We start from the raw sequence: 22,369 nt of genomic DNA on the forward strand, positions 1-22,369 counted from the left end.
AAGCTCTCTGCTTGTGCCGCCCTACTGATTTTAGCAGGGCTGAGCCAGCAGCAAGTTCAGATCCAGGAGGAGGGGCCAAATCTCTGGTGGTCCCAGCGTAGACGAAAAGGCAGGGGGACGAGTGCACTTTCGCCTGCCCACAAGCCGCGAACTGCACGGGTATGCAGATCAGTTTCCCGAGCAAATCACTGCTGGATCCCGAGAAGGTGTTAGCGGAGATTGCAGCGCCATTAGTGTCTATCATCCGAACGTATGAATTAAAGGGGTGAGATGCTGCTTGAAAGGATTTGACAGGAGCATGAAAAGCAGAAGGAGCTGTTAGATGCTCCCTGATGGTTCTTGGCTAACCTCCAGCGTTCGTGTGGCTTGCTACCCCGGCGCTGTGTTTGCCCAGTAAACAACACTGGGATTTTCTCTTTGAGGTTTCAAGCGCTCTGAAACAACAGATGATTTTGTCAGAAGTTACCATGGCAATTTATTAAGGCTGTGCCATCTCCTACTGCCCAATTTGGGCTGGGGAAGGAAACAGCACTGCAGAGATGAGCTGCTTGACAGAAGCATTGCAGCTCCTATCCAAGCCTAGGCCCAACTCAATTCTTGCACTGGCCATTAATGTCCAGCACTTGCGCGGTGTCCTCTTGCTACACGAGCCCAGTGTGAGCTGTGATGGGGACTCAGCACCATACAGGGTTAATCCAGCAAGTATTCAGGTGTCCAGCAAAGCAGACAGATATTCGCTGAGTGGGATTCTGAATCTGTAAAGGTAAGGTCCTAAATACCTTTGAAAGCCTGTACACTTTTTGGTCATGAACAAATCATCCCACAGCCCCTGGTCCTACCTGGATTTGCAGAGAGGAAAAGAATTCTCCTGAAGAGAGCACGGCTTTTCTAAACCTTTATTAGCAGTAACTACAGCAACATGAGCCTTATTCTCATCCAACAATCACTGAATTTTCTTCATCAGGTCGCACCACAGCAGCTTTTCCCATTGGAGACCCCACGCGTCATTCAAATCGATGAGCTGACGTGCTGCAAATGTTGACCCAACTCGACCCCCTTGGCATCCAGTGAATTGCAGCCGCTGACCCTTGAGGCCAGCTGGAGCAGTGATTCGGGACATGGATGTCCTTTCCCTATGGAAAACCTAGTCCCCTCTCAGCTCTCTGCCAGCTCAGCACTACTCTGCACACATTGCGCTCCAGGTGAGCCCTACCGCAGTCGTGCCCTACCATAATCAACAGTGTGCTGGCGTGTAAACAGCGTTCAAATCTTCATGAAGTAAAAGGAAAGCAGCCAACTCTTGAGCTCCATCTCCATTTAACAAACGCATGAAAATGATGTTCAGTGCTCTGCTTTTTCCATTTTAGAGCAGGCAAAACCAGCACTTGTCAAAGGCAGGCAGTGCTACCAGGCTAACTGGAGCCATGCTTTTAACACAATATTAACTTTTACTATTGCACAGGAGAATGGGGACCAGTTCTCACCAGCCGTGCTGTATTGGGAAAAGAAAGCTCATAGCTGAGCAAAACAAAAACCAATAGTTCCTTGTCTGTCTGGGACTTGGCTACCACAGCAATATACCTGGGCATATACAGGATGTTGCTTGCTTATTCCAGCCATGAGCACCACCTCTTTACATTTGCAGAGCTTTTATGCCATCTCCTCCTTTGAGTTTGTATCTATTTGGGTTTGGGGTTCAAAGGCAAGTGGGACTTAATGAATCCAATGCACTAGGTAGTGACTCATTCAGTGATAGGGCAAGCTTCTAGTGACTGTCCTTGGTTTTCATCCTTTTAAGCAAGGAGCAATTGGTTTAGTTCAAGGAAGTTAAGCGTGTGAAAGCTTTCCAAAAGCAGTCTCTTGAAAAGAAAGCTGGCTGATCTTTGTTAGGAACTAAAAAGCCCAGATCACAGGCTTCTACTATATGCATCAAAGGGAAAGCCATAGACAGTGCCACAGGAAGATGCTGCCTCGGGACTGCAGAGCTACCTCGACAAAATACAGTTCAGGTGGGTAAGGATAAGGCTGGGACTCACCGTGGCAGGGAGCAGCAGGCACGTTGTGGGGCTGCAGCATCATACGGGGCTCAGGGTAGAGCGGTAGCCACCCATAGTCCCTGAGGAGATCTAAAAAGATCTCCTCTAGATCTAAAAAGATCTAGAGGAGGGGCAGGTAACAGCCGGGAGGATTGAGCCACTTGGCTCTTGGCACAGGAGGAGAGAGCACATACTCTCCCCGGCAGTGTTAAAACTAATTTACCCCAGGATTGTCTCAGACCCTGTGGACGGATATGCAGCACGAAGGGGCTGGCTGAATCTATCGCTACCTCTCTGCATTACATATACAAAGACATCCTAGGTGGTGCCTGGTTGCAATATTGTGTTGCCACAGATCAGTGCTGGCAGGTTGACCTTGCGTAATGTCACAAACAGCTAGAAGGTAGACGGATAACCTGACTTTGTCTCTCTGATTTCTAGGCTTAATCTACAACAGTGGATTCCACAAGATTTGTGCAGTTCGAGCCTATTACAGCGAGCCCCCGGACACAGTTAGAACCAGAAAGTGCTAGTGACCTCTTAAGGAAGCCTTTTTTGCTTTGGCAATAGTCTTTTAGAGAAGCGTGCTACGAATTTGTCGCATCTCTCAGGTGCTGAATTGTGCGAGACAGCAGACACTGACTTGATGGACTGACCTGAAAGCAAACCATGAGCAGAGGCACAGCAGAGGTCAATATTTAGCCCCCATCATGATCAGTAGCAACAAGAGTGGTCTGAGATGGGGAGGACTGTGACAGTCCACTACTTAAACAGCTGTGAGTTATGGGCTAGCGGAGGGTAAGAGCTGGCCACCGAAGTAACGCTCTCTGCTAGAAATGCAGCGAGGGGGTCCACTCCTGGTGATTCACCAAGGGAGAGAAAATGTGGACACCCCTTCAGTTGGGTGTTGAGTTTGCAACGCTTTATCTGTAGGTTACAGCAGTTGTGGGCCATGTAGGACTAGACGGATCAAAATAAGCAAGCTGATCTTTCACTAGTGAAACACAACCAGTAGTGCCCAGTGCACACAGTTCACTGAACTGTGCAAAGGATCTGGGCTAAGGCACAATGAACTCAAGTATTTTAATTAAATTGCCAAGCTGCCAATTTTAAATAGATTCCTGCTGTTGCCCAGGTACCTGTTGCTAATGCAGGACCTGCTCCAAGGAAGAGGAGATACCCTCTGCACCCATTTGGGAATAGCTTAGAGAGGAGCTCAACTAATTCCTTTAAAACATCTGTCTTGCCTTTAAGCAGCTGCCAAAGTCCTGGTAGAAACCAAGTCCGGAGTGTACCTGTTGCTGAAGGAGCTGCAAGGAGGTTTGGGTGGCTAATCCCTGCCCTTGGCATCAGGGGAAGGCAACTAGTAACTCTGCTGAGGTGACACATATGGCCAATAGGTTTTTTTAAACTACAGCATTTAGCAGCAAAACATAACAGAAGCCTGCTCAAAAACAGCCTCTGCTCCATCTCAGCGTGCCCTATCCTTTTCCTGATGTTACCCATTATTGTTTCTCAGATAATAGTAGTGAGAGCTCGGGACTCTCTCAGAGGGGCTAAGGGAAGCCTGAGGCAGCCAGCTGCAATGAAAAGTGCCCTGAGAGGCAGACAAAATGTGCGAGGGGACGGAAAAGACACGAGCTTTGCTTTCACTGCATTACCTCCCTAAATACACCTGCGCTCTGAGCTCTGCCAGGTGACCCCGCTGGGATTCATTCCCTGCTGCACGAGGAAGGTCAGCTGGAGACATTCAAAGCAAGACCCTGCCGTTAAACCCTGAGAGCAGAGGGTTGATTACCTACAACGTTCACTCCCTCTCCCCTGGTAGCTCAGGCGATGGCTCCGCAGCTTCAGCAGCAGACACCGGCTCACTTAAAACTAGATGGGGGGAAAAAAAAAAGATCAATGAAGGGACAGTCCTGCGTTGGCCAGAGGCAGGGGACAGAAATGGATAAAAGCACCTCAAAGGTCTCATCCTTCATGCTCTCTGGGGCTCGGAGGGGAAGGAGCAGGCTTGTGGATTTGTTTGGTGCAGGTAAGAGCTGGCCTCACTTATGATCTCGCTCTCTCAAGGGCATTTCTCCTCCTTTGCTGCCTTCTGCTCCCCTGAGCCCACGGGTCTGACTGCTGCATCCTCGTTCCAGCCCAGTGGTTTTGAGGTTGCAGCGGTGCTTCCCCTCTTCCTTGCCGAGCAGCCTCATGCCAAAGCAGCTAGAGGACTGTGATCAAACTGCAGCTCAAGGGAGCAGAGAACACAGGAAGCAAAAACCCTGTTCTTGGGTCTACATCAGGATCAGGAAATCACAAGGGCTTCTCTGGTTCCAGGGCAACAATCTGGTAAACCTCATCTAAAACAAATTAAAGACTTTTGTTAAAGAAATTAAATGCTTCAAATCTCATCACGTGAGCTGTCGCTTCTAAGTACTGTGAGCGTCGGCGTCAGGAGGCGGACGGCTGCCAGCAGGGGCGGCGCCGTCCAGGGATCACTGCATGTACGAGTATTTCCAGTCCTCCAGGGGCATGTGGGTCTCCTTGATGGCTTGAGGAGACGTCCAACGTAGTATGTAGTGGCGACCACCGGGTTTATCATTGGTGCCTGTTTGAAAAGGAGGGAAATTGTGTTTTACTGGAGACCTGCAGAACAGAGCAAGCCCCCCAAGTTTGCCCTGGGATAAGTTCGGTAGTGAGATCCCAATCTTTTGGGGGAAGAAATGGGAAGCAGAGATAGGGCATGACTTGTCCTGGCTTTGCTACACAGGGCAAGAGCTCAGCCTTGCTGACTCACAACGCCCGGCCGTGGGAGCGAGCTGATTAGAGAGAAACACCCCGAACGGGGGCCTGTTCCTGCTCCCAGGCGAGGTTCTGCCCACTCACCCGAGGCACGGGCCCCTCCAAACGGCTGCTGGGCCACAACCGCGCCGGTCGACTTATCGTTGATGTAGAAGTTGCCTGCCGCGTTCCTCAGGAGCTTCCTCGCTTCCTGGACGGCGTTCCTGGGAACGACAGGGAGGAACGGCTCTGGTCAAGCGGGACCACTGCAGTGAGACTTGAGATGAGAAGTGGTGCTCTCCCCCACCCTGGGGGTCTTCAAGAGGAGACTGGACAAGCACCTGGCTGGGTCGTCTGACCCATTCAACCCTTGGCTTCTGCACTGTGGCTGCCCCCCAGCTCTGTTCCACTTTGGATGAGAGACGTCCTATCCTAAGCTCACGTCTCACTTCTCCCACACCCTTCCCAGCCTGCTCTGCCATGCCTTGGAAAGCCATTTCCCCTCTCTGAGGAACCTGCTGCAACTCCATACCCAAGGAGCATCAGTCTCCTAGCAAGAACCCGCCTAAGACACTGGCACAGATGCAAAATCCAGCCCCTCTTACAGCAGAACCACATTCGCCGACAGAGAAGCGGCACGAGGTGTCAAGACGCCTCCTTGCCCGCGGTCGCTCTTGCAGCCGCGCTGCCCGGGACGCCAGCGGGGAAAGAGAAAGCTGCTAAGTGCCCGGGCTTTTCTGCCCGGAGGCACGGCAAATAGAGGGAACTTGTGCCAGCTCAAAGCAGAATTATTTAGCCCCTTTCGGCAAGCAGCGGTTTCCTCGGGTTGCCAGAAACGAGCAATAGAGGAGAGCGCGGGCGCTGCGAGCCCACGGCAAAGCAACGAGGTTTCAGGCTCTTACTTATCCTGGGCAAACACTGCCCCCGTGAGGCCGTAGGGAGACGTGGTGTCGATGAGCTGGAGGATCTCCTTGTACTGCTTCTCCGGGTAGACGTAGACGGCCAGGACCGGGCCAAAAATTTCCTGCGTAGCAAAATAAAGGCCATCAGGACAGGGGCGTCTGAGCCTGGGCGCAGGTCACCTGCATCCATCAGGGACACCCGTCCCCAGCTTCCAGCAGGGACAGATCACCAGCAAAACACCCCATTTAATTGTTTAGGGAGCAGACATGCACCCCAGAACATAGCTGGGCCTTTTTTGGAGCCTCACACACTCAGCCCCTTTAACTCGGAGGCTAAGCTCAGGGTTATTCTGGCTGGGTCACTACTTCCAGGATTGTAAAAGATGGGGCAGGAGAAAAGAAAGCCTCGAGAGCATCAGCTGTAAGTCTGTGCTGCTTCTGAGGTGTGGCAGAGAAGGACTAAGCTTTCTGCTCTCCCATCCCCGTAAAACGGAGGCTGCATTTACGGGTTGTTGTGATAAAGCCCATGCTTTTCCGTTACTTCAAAGGCTCTAAGATTAGGAGCTTGAGGGCCCTGCCCAGCTGGAGTTTAATACAAATGCAGCCCTCAGGCTCTTTATTTGCTATGTGGTTTCTCTCCTCTTGGGTCACCCTGGTGATGAAGTGTTGGAATGAGACGGAGCTGGGTAGCCGGGAGTGCTTCCTACTACGTCCAGGCTCCCCATCAGTGAACCAGGTGCTGCCTTGGGAATGTGTGTGGGGAGCATCCTGCACCAGTGGTCCCCGCTGCCCCTGTTAATAGGTTGCCTGGACAGTCCCATCTCCAAGCTCCATGTTTCTGGTGATCTTCCACCTGCCCTCCTCACTGCCACGCCAACCTAGGAGGAGGAAGGTACCACCAGCCAGCGCAGGCACTCACCTCTTTCATGATGGGGTCCTTCGGGTCTTTGGTTTCCACAATACACGGCTCGATGAAATACCCGACTTCATCATCACACTTCCCGCCTGCCAAGATGGTGAGGTTGGGCGACGTCTTGGCATGCTGGACCCACTTCTTAATCCGCGCAAAAGACTAAAACCCGCAAAGCAAAGGGGTCAGAAGGGAGGTCTTGCCCGATGGCAACACAAACAAGGGATCTGCCTCGGTGCTCCAGTGAGTGACTTCACGACCTTCACCCGTCTCATACTGGAAGACTAACACGGACAGTGTTGGACCCATGTCCCTGAATCTTGCATCTCCCAAGAGGACACCGCTTGGGAGATGCAATGGTGTCCAGGTTACATCTTACATACAGCAGCTGCCCTCAAAAGCCAGCCAGCAGAAGCCACAGCCCCAAGAATTAGATGGGTATGAGGTGGAAGGTGGCCACCCTGTCACCCTGCATGTTGCAGTACCAGCTGTGCTTTTCTATTTAAGAACAGCATCAAGTGCAATCCCAGTGGCCAGTGTTTGGCTAGCCAGCAGGGTGCCAGGCATGCAAAGGACTTCCCAAAGCCTTCAGAACGAGGGGCACGGCCCATGCCGGAGGCACCCTTGCCCTTTAACACCAGAAAGCACAGCTAAGCCAGTGCCTGTCAGCTCAGGGAAGCGCAGCAGGGCCTCTGTAGGAAAGAGAGCTCATGGAAAGGGATAATGGACTGATTTACTGGAAATGGGCAGACCTGGAGACTGCTGGGGAAACAGGAGGAGACCACTGGATGGGGGATCCAGCCAGAAGGCTCGTGCGAGACATGGCAGCGGGGTCTGTTACGAGCAAGGGTACATTGACCAGGGGCCCAGTTCAGAGAGCAGGGCTAGCTGGTGCCTGGGGCAAAAGGGATGGATCTTACCTTGTCATCGATCACCGCAGAGAAGAACGTCCCAAAGTCGTTGGCTGGCTGCAGAGGGAAGGAGGGGAGGTCATGGGAGAGTAATCCGGCTCCTTCACCCCTTTCCAAGCACTCCCCAGGTAACCCCCGAGGTGGGAGAAAACAGGCGGATACATCTGGGGTGCCCTAGTTTAATATTACGCACCCCCCACTACCCCATGCACCCGCAACGCGAGCCAGCCGCTCTTTTCAATTAGGCTGCAACGAAGAGCTGCTTGCACCATCGTTCCTGCACCGCGTTGGCTACAAGTTAATTTCTAATCACTAGAAAGACGAAGGGCGGGTGGGGGGAGAACCACCAGTGGATAAAAAGCTCGGTTCAATAGGAATTAGCAGCCGGCTACCGCAGTCTCTAATCCCATCAGCCACCCGCTGAGCCGCAAAGCCCTGCCGTAGCCCTGCAGCTCCACTCACGTCTCCCACTTTGATCTTCCCGTGCTCCTCCAGCAGCTTCGCTTTGATCTGGGGCCACAGCGAGTCGGGGGCGTAGAGGCGGGAGCAGGCCGAGCACTTCTGGCCGCCATACTCGAAGGCCGAGCGCAGGGTCCCGTTCACCACGGTGGGCACGTCGGCCGAGCTGTGCACCAGGTGGAAGTTCTTCCCGCCGCACTCTGCGCTCAGGAAGAGGGAGACAAACCCCCGGGTGGGCCGTGAGCGGAGCGGGCCCTGCTTCATCACCCTGCAGGCACCTGCAGCCAGGCCCCAGCTCCCTGCACTTCAGTCTTGCCTGGTCCTACCCAGGGCTCTCCTAACCCACCCCCCCAAAAGCTCCTCAAGAGGCAGGGCTGCCTTTAATCAACAGCCTGACCAGCAGCACCAAGCATCTCCAGCAACCCTGGGAGAAACGACAAGGTTCTCCGTACCTTTGCAAAGGTGCAGAAACCAGACTCGCCTCAAGATAACCCAGTACATTAGAGGCAAAGATCACCCTCAAATCTTGCATCCCAACTCTGAAGTGGAGCAAGAGGCACTGTTCCCTCAACCCTAATCGTCTCTGCTGCCTTGCACGCCCCATGGGTCACCCCCTCTCTTATTTTTCCCCCTCCCGGTAGCAGGACAAGGGAAGCTGAAACGGCCTGTTGTCGCACTGAGTCTTGCTGGGTAGCCACCGATCTATACATGGGGGAGGGAAGGTTCATAGACAGGGGCTGGAAGGGACTTTGTAGATCATCGGGTCCAGTCCCCCTGCACTAGGCAGGAAAAGACAACTGGTCAGATGCTCAGGTCCCACAGACAGCATTAGGTGATCAGGCTGCAGGAGACCAACAGCTACAGCCCCAAAATCCCCTCTGGAGCAGGTCACACAGCGAGCACTGACACTGTTCTGCTGGGCTTGGAAACAGTGGGCAGGTGTAAGGGGACATCCACTTATCCCAGCAAGACATCCCACCTCTCCAGCTTCTGCATTGAGGAGTATTGTCCCCACCTGCGAGGCATTAGCTGTATGGAGGACAGAGCCCAGGAGTCCCTGCCTTCCTCCGTCTGCTCTGAACACGAGACCATGTGTCCTCCAAGGTCAAGAATAAGAACCCAGGGGTCCTGACTGCCAAACCCTCACTGTGACTCGTACTATGCCCACCACATTCCTCTGTGCATGTCTGGTAAGAAGAGCCCCTCTGCAACTCAGAGTTAGGAGCCGAGGGGTCACTAGAGCCAGACTCTTTACTGCTCATATCCGACCCAGGAGAGCACACAGCTGGAAGGCCCCTGATGGCCAAGTCAGGACAGGTACCTCCAGCCAGGCGTGGGAAGGTGCGGTACCGGTCCAGGTTCTCAGACACCTGTTTCCAAAGACGCTTGAAGGTCCTGAAAGGGAGAGGAGGAGAGTGAGACACCAGCAACACACACAGCCAGCTACCAGCACTGCTGGGCAGCTCCGATCTGACCCACAAACAGTCTGGGGGAAAAGAGTCCAGCCCCAAAGCCACTGATCCATCATCTCCGAGACCCATTCCCTCCTGCTTCCCACTCTCCAGTCACACCAGAGGACTTGATCCAAACTCTTTGGGCCCTGGTTCAGGTCCTGAGAAACAAGAAGGGAGACAAGATCCACCCAAGGATAGTGGTGGGCCGGAGGGCAGACCCGGGCCGAGCACTGCTGCTTCGACCTGCAGCAAGGGGCACAACAGGACAAGCCAAAACAGACGGCAAAACCTGGCGAAGAGAAGCAGTGCAGGGAAGAACAGCGTCCGACAGGAGCTTCCCATTCTCCTCTTTCCCCCCTTCTTTTTTTGGTTCTGACTGTGACAAACCCCTGCTCTACAAAACAATAAAAATGCTAATAAACTCCCACCAGGAGCTACAGCCGCTAATACTAATTTATGAGCTTCCCACCTTTAAAGCACAATGCTCATCAGACCATGTCATCTGGCAGTTTAGCAGGGCCCCTGGATTTTAATCATCTGGCGTCTTTGGGAGCGGAGCTCCGGGCAGGGCTAGCAGAGCCCTTCAAGGAAATAACTCACCCTGAAGCGCCGGCGAGAGCGCGTGTTGGCAAATCTACCTGGGGAAAGGGGCACCTGCTTGAAATGCCATTTAGCGGGATGTGGATTCCTTCACGCGGCTAATTCCCGTCCCCTTAATGCCCATCGGCAGGGGAAATGTGGAATAAATAACGCGCAGCTCGCCCGAGCGGCTCTTAAAGAGCTTTGCAGATAGTTAGCGAAAGCCTCTCTGTCTGCAGGGGAGAAGCGGGTTTGCCCTTGTCTTACAGAGGCGCTTTAACCTCCAGCTATGCCTCAGTGTCACACCACGAAAGAGGACAGGATCCAGGCCCCAAGTGCCCAGCTCTTTCCTCCCCCTGCCAGACACGCTCCCTGCAGCCAAAGACCACTGGGAATTTAAGTCTGTCCCGACACCTAGGTCAGGTTCAATCTAGTGGGGGCCCAGCAGTTGACTGCAGCACCAATGCAAGTCTAGGTGTCTCTACGAGCAACTGTACTGGAGGCTCCTACAATAAGGGGTCTGCCAGGCTCGTCTTAAGGGTACGGAGATCCCATAGCTGGGGAAGGTCTCCTCCTGGGTCACCACCTCCTGGAAAGCAGCACCCTTCCACTTCTCCCACATGACATCATCAGCATGGTGCTGGAAAACCCCTTTGTCTTAGCAGCGAAGCAAACAGGGCGATGCAGGAGCAAGGCCTGCTCCATGTCTGCATTCAGCCAGGAGTGCCCTGCTCCTGGTCCTCAATGAACCATCAGGGCCTGCAAAACATTGCTGCGTGGCCTCTCAGCAGAAGATGCCGCCGTGCCTCACCTCTCGCGAAGGCCGGCCCTAGCCCCTTGCACTTACGGCACGCTGCCCGTGAAGTTGAGCCCGGCAAAGTGCTCGGAGCTCGTGACCGTGTCTCCAAACACAGGCCCATCGGCTGGGACGAACTGGATGACGTTGGGAGGGAGGCCGGCCTCCAGCAGAATCTTATACACGGCGTAACTGGACAGCATGGCCGTGTCGCTGGGCTTCCACAGCACCACGTTGCCCTGGGGCAAGAGGAAAACACAATAAACCAATGTATGAGGAAGGGCTCCGGGGCGCCCCAGATTAACCCAGCTGTAGCACTAGAGTCCTGCCCTCAGCGACCTGACGCACGCTCGCCTCCCAGCAGGAGGGGTCAGAGCAGGGAGGCCCTCGGCTGTGTGCAGGGGTCCAGGGCTGTATGGGCTCATGCCCTGTGCATCCCCCCCAACTCACACACATGCACACACGTGCATATGCACACACATGCATATGCACACACACAGGGGATGTCCTCCCTGGCCCCTGACAGAGGCCGCTCCCTAGGTGCACACATCCCCCGCATCAGAAAGATTTCCCTGTTCTCCATCTCAGTGTTTCTCCTCTCCATTACACCTCCTAGTCCCCCCTGGGGAGTGACATCCTAGTGTCTGGAGACCTGTGTCCCCTGCCTTTGTCATTGCTCTAGAGGGGCTGAATACAGGCAATCTGCATGGATGTTTCCCCCTCCAGTCCCCAGGGAGGACACCAAGTGGATGGACACAGCGTGTTTCATTCAGGGTTTCAAGCTGACGTCCTGCCCAGTAAAGATCCCAGGGTGCTTTTGCAAGAGCAAATGTGGGTACATCACACCCACTGCCCTGCCCAACCCCTTGGCACTGTATCTGCCTGCCAGGCTGCTATCGGAGCCACGAGCGCCTGCAGGAAGGCACCCACCCCACTCCCCCAAACTATCAGCAACACACAATCCCAATGGGTTTCCTAGAATAGGAGCTGGATAATTGCTCTTTCATTAGCAGGCTCCCCTGTGCAACGGACTGCATAATCCTGCCTGTTTGGGAGAACCCAAGTGCCCCAGTCAGGAGCCAGGCACCGTGCAAGGAGAGCGAAGAGACGGTCCCACGTCCTGTGCCCCTCTCCCCAACACACACACTCACTCCATTATGGTGACCATCCTTCAAAACGCCATGCATCTCTCCTCTGCAATGTCCAAAACTCAGTGAAAGCAGTGAGGAAGTAACCAGTGGAAAACCAAATGCTGCCTCTCATTCATCCAACAGCTTGGCCTCTTGACATAAGGGAAGGCTCACAACTGCAGGCCAGCGAGAACCTCGCCTTCACCCAGGTACCGTGAGCAGGGGTTGTCTCCGCAGGACTATTTCATTACTGCTTTGCCTATGTGACCCCCCTCCGGGATCCCCAGAGTAAAAGCAACATAATCCCGGAGTCATTATTTTGGAATCAGGAGCCCACCCAGGGCAGTTGCAATGAAATCGTTATAAGGCAATTCCCCCGTGCAGACAAGCTCTTCCCCGTGCAAGGAGCAGCTCTGCTCTAACCCACAATGTACCAGGACCAAACCCTCCGACTGTCACAGTCCATCTCGCCAGCACCAAATCTGCTGGCATACAGTCCCTTGCTTTGCTCCTATCCCGTTCCAGGGGTCTGGGCACCCTACGTGGGCAGCACAACGTTTAGCAGCTTGGGGCTGGATGCAGCTGCTCAGGGAACAGACTCAAGAGAGCGGGATGGATGTGCACGAGTGAAAGCAGGCCCATCTTGGCAGCTGCTGACGAGCCGTTTGGGTAAACGGGGCTGGAGCGATAAGGGGCAAGGTCAGGATGTCTCAAGTGGGCTGACATTTGACAAGGGATGGATCTGGGGTACAGGAAGGGGCTCGATCTATAGATGTCCAGCTTGGGAAGCACCTGAATTGGCCCCATTTCATGAGGCTGAGAGCCAAGTGCTTTGAGCCCGCACTTTAGACCAGGTGCCCTGAAGGACAAGCCCCTTTGGACAGTCTGAGCTGAGCTGTACAGCCCCTGGATGGGCATCTGGGTTCGCGTGGCCTGGGCACCAGCTTTTCTGTGACCATGCATGGGCTCCAACAGCTTCCTTTGAAACCACCTAAACCCCTGGCCCACAATCTGGCATGCTGCTTCAGCCCCTTGCAGCAGCACCAAGGGGTAGGATCTGGCCCTGACTGCTTCTTTACACCAGGTAATTCTCAGCTGGGCAATCTCACTGCCTGGGGCACCGAGAACCAGGCAGCGATCACTGAGATCCACCCTGCAGATCTCAGCCACTATTTGAATGCCAGGCACTAACAGCCCACTCTCCTCCCTCCCTTTTACTTACCCGCTAGAGCACAACTGCCAAGCCAGGCTGGAGCTTCGAAGCCTGCAATTCTCCTGGCCGGTTCCCACCCTCCCAAGTGTTCGGAAAACCCCCGTGTCCTTCCTCATGCTACGACCGGGCGCAAGCTGCTGCTCCTGGGAACAGCCTGCTGCACTTGAGCAATCCTACCTGCTCGCACGAGTGCCGCCGTGATCAGCCGTTTCTGACCCAAGCGCCCGTGTAACACGGCGCGACTGTGAAATTAGTAGCCTCATTAACAAGTTAATTTCACAGTCTCCTAATGCAACCGCTGCTCTACAACCGGCTCCGATTAGGGCGTATGGTCCTTATGCCAGCCCTCCCACCGGCACCGCTCAACACCGGCCCAACCCGGCCACACTGCCCACTACGGCAGAATAGCGACGCCGGTGACGCCCCCTGCCTGAAGCAGCCCAGGGAGAAAGGGTGACCCAGAGGTTCCCAGTGCCCTTCTCTTACACAAGGGCAAAGGGACATCTCACAGGTGACATTTAAAAAGGATGGGCAAGGTTCAGCTTGCCACTAGATGTCACCACGGCCAAGAAATTAGCAAAAGCAAAAGGGCCATTACATGGAAAATGGGTTACGGCAAGCAAGAGGCTTATAACAAACCCTGCTGCTTCAGGGCAGGTGGCAACTACCAGCAGCCAGGACGAGCTGCTGGAGTGGGTGGGCCTTACCATTTGTTCTGAACACCTTGAAATCTGCCTTTCCCCAGCCCGGGTCTTTTGGGAGCCCAGCTCCGGTTTTCCAGTAAAGTTGCTTTACCAGTGATCGTGAGCTGATGGCTTGCTGGCACCCAGCTGGCTTAAGGCGATAGGCCCTGTCATGCCTTAAAAAAATCCAAACACTGCCCAAAGATCACCCCCATCCCAAACACTCACCATCAACGCCGGAGCCCCTGCCAGGTTCCCGCCGATTGCCGTGAAGTTGAAGGGAGAAACAGCTGCCACAAAGCCCTGCAGGGAGGAAGAGGATGAATCTCACAGTGCAAAAGCCCTGCTGGGTGGGGGAGGATGGAAAGGCTTCCCACCAGGACGCACGAAGAGCATGGGGCACCTATCCCACCCTCCAGCACAGCCACCAGCCTGATCCGAGGGGAGAGACCCTGCTCGCCCCGCCACGGTGGAAGTCGGTGCCCCTGCTCCTCACCTCCAGCCCCCGGTAGACCATGCTGTTGGTGCTGACGGGCACGCTGATGAGCTGCTCCTTCTCCAGCTCCATCGCATACTTGGCATTGAACCGGAAGAAATCGATCAGCTCGGCCGCAGCATCGATTTCCGCCTGGATGATGGTTTTGCCCTGATGGGAGAACGGGGAAGACCAGTGAGGCTCAGACACCCCCTACATGTGCCTCTCGCTGAGGCTGGGGCAAGCACGGGACGTGTCATCACACACTGCATCCCTTCACATTGCCTCCGCCAGCAGAAAGCCTGATTCCCAAAATGGGGCTGGGTTTGGCAGCAGCACCCTGAGGTCTTCTGGCCCACCCCAGTTTCAAACTGAGCTTCACCCACTACAGAGTGCTGGATCCAGCCCAGCAAACACCAGCATACCAGGAAACCCCAGCCCTGCCCAGAACAACGCCTGTTTTACCTCTTAATAGTTGCAGCAAAGACCTGAGCCACCCATGGGGCTTGCTGATCACCCAGCAGGGACAAGGTGCTAGTGAGCCCCCTCTGCCCCCCACGTACGGTTCAGTTCCTGCCCATGCTTGGCACCCTCCACCTGCTTCTACAGCAACCAGTGCTCAAGGGACTCAAGACAAGAGAGGTGGAGGGCACTTTCACCCACTGCCAGGTATTTCCACCCACTCAGCAGGCTCTTGGTCCTGAGCCTGGCCTTAAATTCCCTACTTAGCACTTGGGAAGGGTGCTAAGGGGATTTTAGCACCGCTGAAGAGACCTCCCTGCAGTGTCCCTCTTCACACAGGCCCCTCTCTGCCAGAACAGGCTGAACATGCCCAGCACCAAGAGGGTAAGTCACCATCCAGCCAGTCCTCACTGAGTCATGGGTGTATATAATGCTAGGGCCACTCATCTGAGCCCATCTCTACGGTATAGCCCCACCAGCTTCTCATCCTCATTAAGCCTGCCCATTTCTCCTGCACCCAACTCTCCAGTCGTCACGGCTGGTCCCAGCAGTCCTCGCATGCAGCCCTACCTGCCCGATCATGGTTTTTGCCAGCACTTCCGCTCGCCTAGGGCCACTCAGCAAGTCAGCCGCCTTGAAGAAGATCTGTGCCCGGTCCTTGATGGGCCGGAGGTCCCACTCCCTCCGTACAGCCACAGCAGCATTGATGGCTTTGTTAATCAGGTCCTACAGAGAGACGGGTGGAAGCACCAGGCCAGATCAGGGTACAGGAAGGCTCCGATCCAGGGCTGAAGGCAGGAGGCACTGTCTATATGGGCACCACCCACCCCACCTCCACCCCACACACATTCCTGATAACCTGCAGCCTGTCCTGAAGTCCACGGCTGCACGCTCACACGACTCTAAATACCAAGGGCCTCACCAGATGGCAGGTCAAACTCAACGGGGTTTTCTAGATTTTTTGGTGATGGTTATATCACTTCACATGTTAATAAGCACTTGGGGACTCCCAAGCTGTCTCCATGTATCCCACTGAGAGACAGAGGAGCCATAAATAGCAGGGTTCCCTCAACTACTGAAAAGCAGTCACCTCTGGAAGGGCAGGCAGCAGCTGGATAGCACGGCATGAGGACAGATGGGCTGTTATACCATTTTTAAAGGAATGGAGGACGTGCTGTTGTTCAGCTGAATCTCCTGCAACCACTGCGTGCCTGCTCCCATCCCGTGGGCACTGCAAGGTAAGCTACAGCCGGCAACCCCGAAGAGAAACACTGAGCACTGTTTAGCTTCCCTTTCTGCAGGACCAGAGCGGGCAGGTCGACTGCCCCCAAGCAGCAAGTCCTCCGTCCCCGCTGCAGACATTCGAACCCTTCATCTGCCTTCACCCCATTTCCGGCAGGAAGGCAAGACCAATCTTTGCTCCAGTGGAAACTTCTAGGAAAGTTTCTATTCCAGCTGCCAAATGGCCCAACCTGGGGCCTGGCTGGGGACTGTGGTCTTCCAACACCGGTCTTGGAGCACAGCACCCAGCATCGTGCAGAGCCTGGCTCAGTGCTAGCTCTGAGGAAAAGGGACCTGCTAAGGAGTCACCTACAGCACTTCCTCCAGCGGCTGGACAGACCTCCCATCCACCTCAGCCACACCTTGCACTGCAGGAGGCTGAAACCCCCTCCAAAATGTGTCAGGCCCCTGCAAGGAGGAGAAGGAGCACCGTATCCTGAGGGAGGTGGAAAAAGCACCTGCACGGGGCACTAGCTTGGCTGCTGCTGGCGCCCAGCCTGTGGCACTGGAGAGGCTTAGGGCAAACAGCAGCTGGCTCCTTGGCATGGCAGCAAGGGGCTCATGTGTCAGGAAGCAGGCTCACATGCCTCCGGCTGGCAGCACGGGGTGCCGGGCCTGCTGGGACAGGCAGGATCAGTTGCACTTTGCTCTCTTCCAGGGCAGCCTCCACAGGCCTGTGCTGCTGCTGCTACGGGAGCACCCAGCCCAGTACTGCCCTCCCACCCTGTGTCCTCAAGCCAGCCCCCTGCAGACCGCAAACTGGAGGGCAGATCCGGGCCACCTCACAGGGCACACTCACCTTGTCCGCATAGCAGTACTTGGCCACCTTGTGCGCATGGTTGTACGGCTGCAAAGAGGAGGAGGAAAGTCTGGGGCGATTTGTGCTGCAATGAAATACCTCCCCGACAACACTCCCTGACCTCCCAACCCCACTGCTTCCAGGCACCTGCTCCCCTTCCACAGCAGCCTTTCTGCTGGGGTCACCCAGACACCCAAGTCCCACATCAGCCGGTCTCGCTATTACACTTGCTTACAACAAACATTCGCCTTGTCTGTGCAGAGAGAGACTGAAATGCAGGTTCCAGCCCAGAATTCAGCTACTCCGAAGCCAGGCAGAGCCAGGCTCTGCATCGCTCCGGAAACCCGTACGGACCGAGGGTTTTACAACAGCTTCTGCTGGAGACTGGGATAGCACAGAGACCGGGCTGAGACCCATCTGCCAGCTACAGGGCTCTTTCGCCTTCCTCTGCAGCTGCTCCAGCTGTGTTCATCCAGCGGACTGGATGGATGTGGGTCCAGGCAACAGGATGGTTTCTTGGGGCCTGAGAGGGATGTCCCCAAGGCCCCTGGTGACTGTGTTCATCTAGCCAGGAGCAAGGTAGCAGAGACCTGTCCCACCCCGCAATGCTGGAGCTCCCAGGGCCCCTGCAACCAGGCACTCACCGACAACTGGCACCTCACGTCAGACGTCCACACCTCCTGTCCCCCGACCACGCATGGAATGGCCTCAGTCTTGCCCTTCAAGTCGTTTAGTGTCTGGGGGTGAACGAGGACCAAGTGAGGCTGGCAGCTCCCCTTGTCGGAGGGCAGGCGAGACAGAAGGGGACCTTCCCCCAACACAGAGGGACCTAATGAAGCTACCCCAGCCCCGCACACAGCCCCTGCCAGAGTCCTTCTTCACCTGCCCACCAGCCTGGCACCAGGCTCGTGCCCCGAGGAGAGGGGAAGCTTGGGTTTGCCCTTCAGCCAGGGTGAGGACGTGCATTGTAGGAGCTGGAACAAGGACGGGGAGGATAAAAGGCTCTTCCCCAGGAGGGTGACAACCAGGGGCTGGGAGAAGCATCCTGCCACCTGAACTAAAGACCAGCCTGGAGGGGCAGGGCCGGCTTGGTACCTTCTGCAGGGCAGCTCGTTCCAGGCTGCCCAGCTTGAACTCCAGGATGGGCTCGTTGGCCACCTCGAAGGTCGAGCGGTGTTGCCATCGCAGCCTGCACGGGGAAGGAGCGAGAACCATTGAGAATCCACAACCGGCTTCACCCCAGCTGGGCCACAGAGCTCCCGGACCCCAGAGACGGGCCTCCGACGAGTCCCTGCCAGCAACGACCCCATGACACATACCGCGTCCCTCCAAACACTTTCTGGCTACAAAGAGGAGCCCTTGCAGGACCAGGAGGAAAACATCATTATGCCGTGTCCGTACAGCACCAAGCACAACTGGGCCGAGACCAGGTGTTTTCACGCAATGCAAACTACAGCTCCGGTCTCTACCGAGGCTGTTTCATCTGTGCACCCGACAGCACTGAGTGCATGATCGGCCTCGCCGTGTGTTGCACGGGTCCGTCGCACCCCAAAGGGAAGAGACAAGCCACTCAAATGGAAAGGAAAGCACGGTCACTTCAAATAGTCCTCTCTCTGCAAGTCACTTAGGACCCAAGTCCCATCAGTTGCCAATGAGACTTAGGCTCAGAAATCTCAATTTTTACTTGTCAAAAAGTTTGGCAGAGGCTTCAAGCGGGCAATAGCCTGAACGAGCCCTGCACAACCGCCCCGGGTTTGCTCGAGGGCGGGTTTCCGCTCCTCTTTCTCATTTATCATCAGGACGTGGCTTCAACTCCAGAGGCAGAAGGCAAGGAGGATGATTCCCACGTGGACACGGTGTCCCTTGGAGACCTCCGGACCAGGAAAACCGAGGGACAAGTCTCTCGGCACTTGGGATGTGACACAAGTCACCACCCTGCCACAGCATCTAGGTACCTCTACGACCCCGGTGGCTATTTTGCACGCAGAGGGCCCTCGATGGGAAGGAAGCGGTACCAGCCGCTCCTCCGCAGGGTCCTCTGGGTTTGCAAGCGACACCCCTCCCGAGGAGAGGAGAGCCCGTCGCACCCAGCGCCCGTTTGCAGAGGAGTCCAAAGTGCCGTGGCAGAGCCGCACGGTCAGCACACGGCACGCTCCAGCGGCTCGCTGGCTCCTTGAGGCCGCTCGGGCATCCAACTCCCCGTCTCAGCAATGTCGTCCAAGAGGCTTGGAGGGAGGAGCACCGCTGACCCAAGAACGGCCGCAAGGGCAGGGCAGGCGCGGGGCTGGCAAGGGCGGAGTAGCCCTGGGATTTGGCCTGCAAGGCAAGCACGTCCCTGCCCCTGATCCAGCCTCCAGCACCCCAAATCTGAACCAGGCCAGCCCCCCACCCACGGGACAAAGCCAGGCACGTGCTGTGCACCCTGAAAGGTCACCAGCCACATGCCCCCTGGGCTCCCACAGCCCTTGGGGGCTGGCTGCGGGGTCCTGCCCTGCCCCTGGGGTCCCACCAGGAAGGAAGGACCTTCCCCCAGGATCGCCACCCCTGCCCCTGCGGTTCCACCAGGCTGGGGGGCAGGAAGGAAGGACCTTCCCCCAGCACCAGGTGCGGCGCAGGACGGACTCACCCGAGCCGACGCCGCAGCACCCGCAGCAGCAGCTGCCCCATGCCCGCTCCTCAGAGCACGTGTGCTGCGCACTGGGCATCTCCCGCGGGCTGTACCACTCCAGGGAAAGAGGGGGGTTCCCTCTGCCGGCCCGGAGGGGCGCAGCGCGGGGCAGCCGCTGGCAGCAGCACAGCGCGGCCCTTCGGGGCTCGTGTGAGCCCTGCCGGCTGACCGAGCCGGGCCCCAAGGCTTGTGGGGGGAGTCCAAAGAGGTGTCCCCCCCTCCCTCAAGATGGGCAGATGGTTCAGACCGCGCCTGGCCGGGGGCGTGTCTGAAGCAGCCAATGCCAAGAGGCGTGTGGAGGCCGCGGGCCAATTAGGTGCTGCTTGGTGTTGCAAGCCCCGGAAGGGAAGGGGGCGTGGGGCAGGCGCCTTAAAGGGCGACGAGGGAGCGGGGAGCATGGGTGCCATAGCCCTGACCTTGCCCTGGAGCCTAGCTCCACAGGCACGTGGGGCAGGGAAGATGTCCCTGGGCTCCCTCCTGGAGCAGCGCTGCCCTTCCCCTTGGCAGTGATGCAGAAGTTAAGAAAAGTCCCTCCTGGAGGGAATGAGGAGGAAGCTTAGGGAAAGGGCTTGCAAGGCATGGGCTTTGCACCCCTGGGCACTGGGAGAAAGGCCTGGTGCATCAGTGCAGGGGTCTGGGCTTATCTCTGCACAGTGACACGCAGTCTATTAAAGTAGAGCCTGGACTACGAGAGCAAACATGAGCTCGAGATAACCAAGATCATTGCTTCCCCAGCCGTTAGTCCAAGGGAGCAACGCTTCCAACGTCCCTCCTCCGAGTGTCAGCTACTTGCAGCTACTGCGTCTCTGCAAATGAATCCAAGTCCCCCTGGCTACCGCTCCAGAAGTTCGTTAGCTAATAAACTACTTGGAGCAGGGAACTTCGGTTCACTCCGGAAACTCTCTTCTCCTTTTACAGATGGAGGCTAGTTAGTTAAGCAGGTATCCAAATTGCCTTTTTCTCTAGACCAATATGACTACAATCAGGACTCGTAGTAGAGATGATCTCTTTCATTAGACCAACAAGATTTTTGCAAAAAAATAAAATTCTTTAAAGAAAAAAAAATTTTTCTTTGCAAAAATCTTGTTGGTCTAATAAAAGAGATCAACTCTACTATGAGTCCCGCTTAGCTGGTTAAGCAAACACTTCTTTTTAAGCATGAAACCTCAGGCCCTGAAGTTCTACTGACATTGCAGCTGCTGCTTTTTGAGCCTGGACACACACCTTCCTGGGGTGATTTGATGATCTCATGAGGTCCCTTCCAGCCAAAAACTTCTGTGAATCTGCATGAATCTGCTTGCACTTTGAATCCAACGGGAGCAAACTTCATCTTCCCCCAAACGCCCCTACTCTTATAGAAGAGAGCAGGACTGTCTCAAACACATGCAAACCCAATTTCCCTTTGCAAGGTCCTGACACAAAAGCCTCCCCCTGTCCTCGCAGAATGAAAGCAAAAGGAATTACATAGCTCTTAAAAAAGTCTAAAAGGAGAATCCCTCAAAACCTCAGGGAAATCATGCTGCTTTGCAAGGGTGTAGGTTGTAGCCGTGCTGGTCTAAGGACATAGGCAGACAAGGTCTCTTTCAAAAGAGATTAGATTCACCCCGACAACCTAGTCTGCTGCTTTTTGCAGAGTTTAAATTGGGCTCAGGCCGACTAGGGTTTTGAGAAGAGGGATATAAACAGTGGGATATCAACACTGTAGGAGGTTAACTGCAGATTTGTTTGACTGTCCCACTAAAGAGAGAGCACCAGTGTGAGGGGTGCGGTGCATCAAGCATGTGGCAGTGCAGACGTAGCCTCTGGTTAAAAAAATAAGGGGGTAGCAGTAACTGAGAGGGGTGCGGAAGGGTGGCATGCAGGGAGCATTTTTGGAGGGAGGAAGTGGGAGTAGAAGTGATGTAGTGCAACAGGTTCTGCTTACAGAGCTCCCAAAACTGGACTTCCTAATAGATAACATGCCTAAGGTGTTCTCGAAAGGACACAGGCCAGGTAGAACCTCCTGGCACCTGTACCGTGATGCTAATTTCATCCTCTGTTACATAGCAGGAAATTAAATTCACCACCAGCGCTGCTGCTGTTGTCTCACTTCTGGTGAAGCAAGGTCTGCATGGGCAAGATAAAGAAAAGAAAGGAAGAAATAAAGACCGGGGGGGGGTGGGAGGCTAAACACCAGAACTGAAAGGTGCAAGCAAGGTGGTTGGGAGAATAGATTTCTAAAAAGGTTTGATGCAAACCACCTCATCCTACTTGTAAAGGAGAGCCTTGTAATTCATCAACAAGATAATCCTGAAGCATAGGGGCAGATTCTTGATTGACACAGGCAAGGTACAGCACTACAATCATCCAGGCACAAGTGGCTCAGCTATGGCATAGCAAGAGATATGGGTGTGAAACCTGCTCGCCCTCGTGGAGGTTTCAGAACACCCCTATCATCTGTTGCTCTTCGGACACCAGAGATATAACATATGTTTGAGCATGGCAAGATTAAAGGTTCAAACTTCCAGAAGGAAGAAAGCAAAAGCAGTGGAGCCGCCAAGAGGAAAAGACCTACAAAACCGAGCTAATTTTTTTGTTGCCTTTGTACTTGCTTCGTGGAATTTTACCTACGCAATTAAAAGCTACTTACCCTATTGAATCTCATGAGGTTCAAGAAGGTTCAACAAGGACAAAGTGCAAAGTCCTGCACTTAGGGTGGAAAAATCCCATGCACCAGCACAGGCTGGGGGGGGGGGGGGGGGAACTGGCTGGGCAGCAGCTCTGCAGGAAAGGACCTGGGGGAGGCAGTGGGCAATAAGCTGAACAGGAGCCAGCAGTGTGCCTTTGTTACCAAGAAGGCTAA

At 55.1% G+C, this 22,369-nt stretch overlaps 1 protein-coding gene across 1 annotated transcript; it reads right to left on the reverse strand.

Annotated features, from left to right (window-relative positions):
* Positions 1-881: 881 nt before the first annotated feature.
* Positions 882-19,594, reverse strand: ALDH4A1 (aldehyde dehydrogenase 4 family member A1). The gene is made up of 15 exons (XM_006261753.4): positions 19,486-19,594; positions 17,955-18,048; positions 17,504-17,596; positions 16,860-16,907; positions 15,350-15,505; positions 14,339-14,488; positions 14,071-14,145; positions 10,868-11,055; positions 9,309-9,382; positions 7,991-8,187; positions 7,538-7,585; positions 6,627-6,779; positions 5,708-5,829; positions 4,911-5,029; positions 882-4,632 (listed from the first exon to the last, which is right to left on the reverse strand). Exons 1-15 carry the CDS (start codon positions 19,524-19,526, stop codon positions 4,520-4,522), a joined length of 1,671 nt encoding a protein of 556 aa, XP_006261815.3. The 5' UTR covers positions 19,527-19,594; the 3' UTR covers positions 882-4,519.
* Positions 19,595-22,369: the final 2,775 nt, after the last annotated feature.

Source organism: Alligator mississippiensis, chromosome 13 (assembly GCF_030867095.1).
Source record: "Alligator mississippiensis isolate rAllMis1 chromosome 13, rAllMis1, whole genome shotgun sequence".
NCBI classification, from domain to species: Eukaryota; Metazoa; Chordata; order Crocodylia; family Alligatoridae; genus Alligator; species Alligator mississippiensis.

Coding starts and splice junctions, on each gene's coding strand:
- ALDH4A1 (XM_006261753.4), bottom strand. CDS start 19,526: ATGGGGCAGCTGCTGCTGCGGGTGCTGCGGCGTCGGCTCGG. Junction 6,780..7,537: donor CTGCGGTGATCGATGACAAG/GTAAGATCCATC, acceptor TGCGGGTTTTAG/TCTTTTGCGCGGATTAAGAA. Junction 5,830..6,626: donor AGGACCCCATCATGAAAGAG/GTGAGTGCCTGC, acceptor TTTGCTACGCAG/GAAATTTTTGGCCCGGTCCT.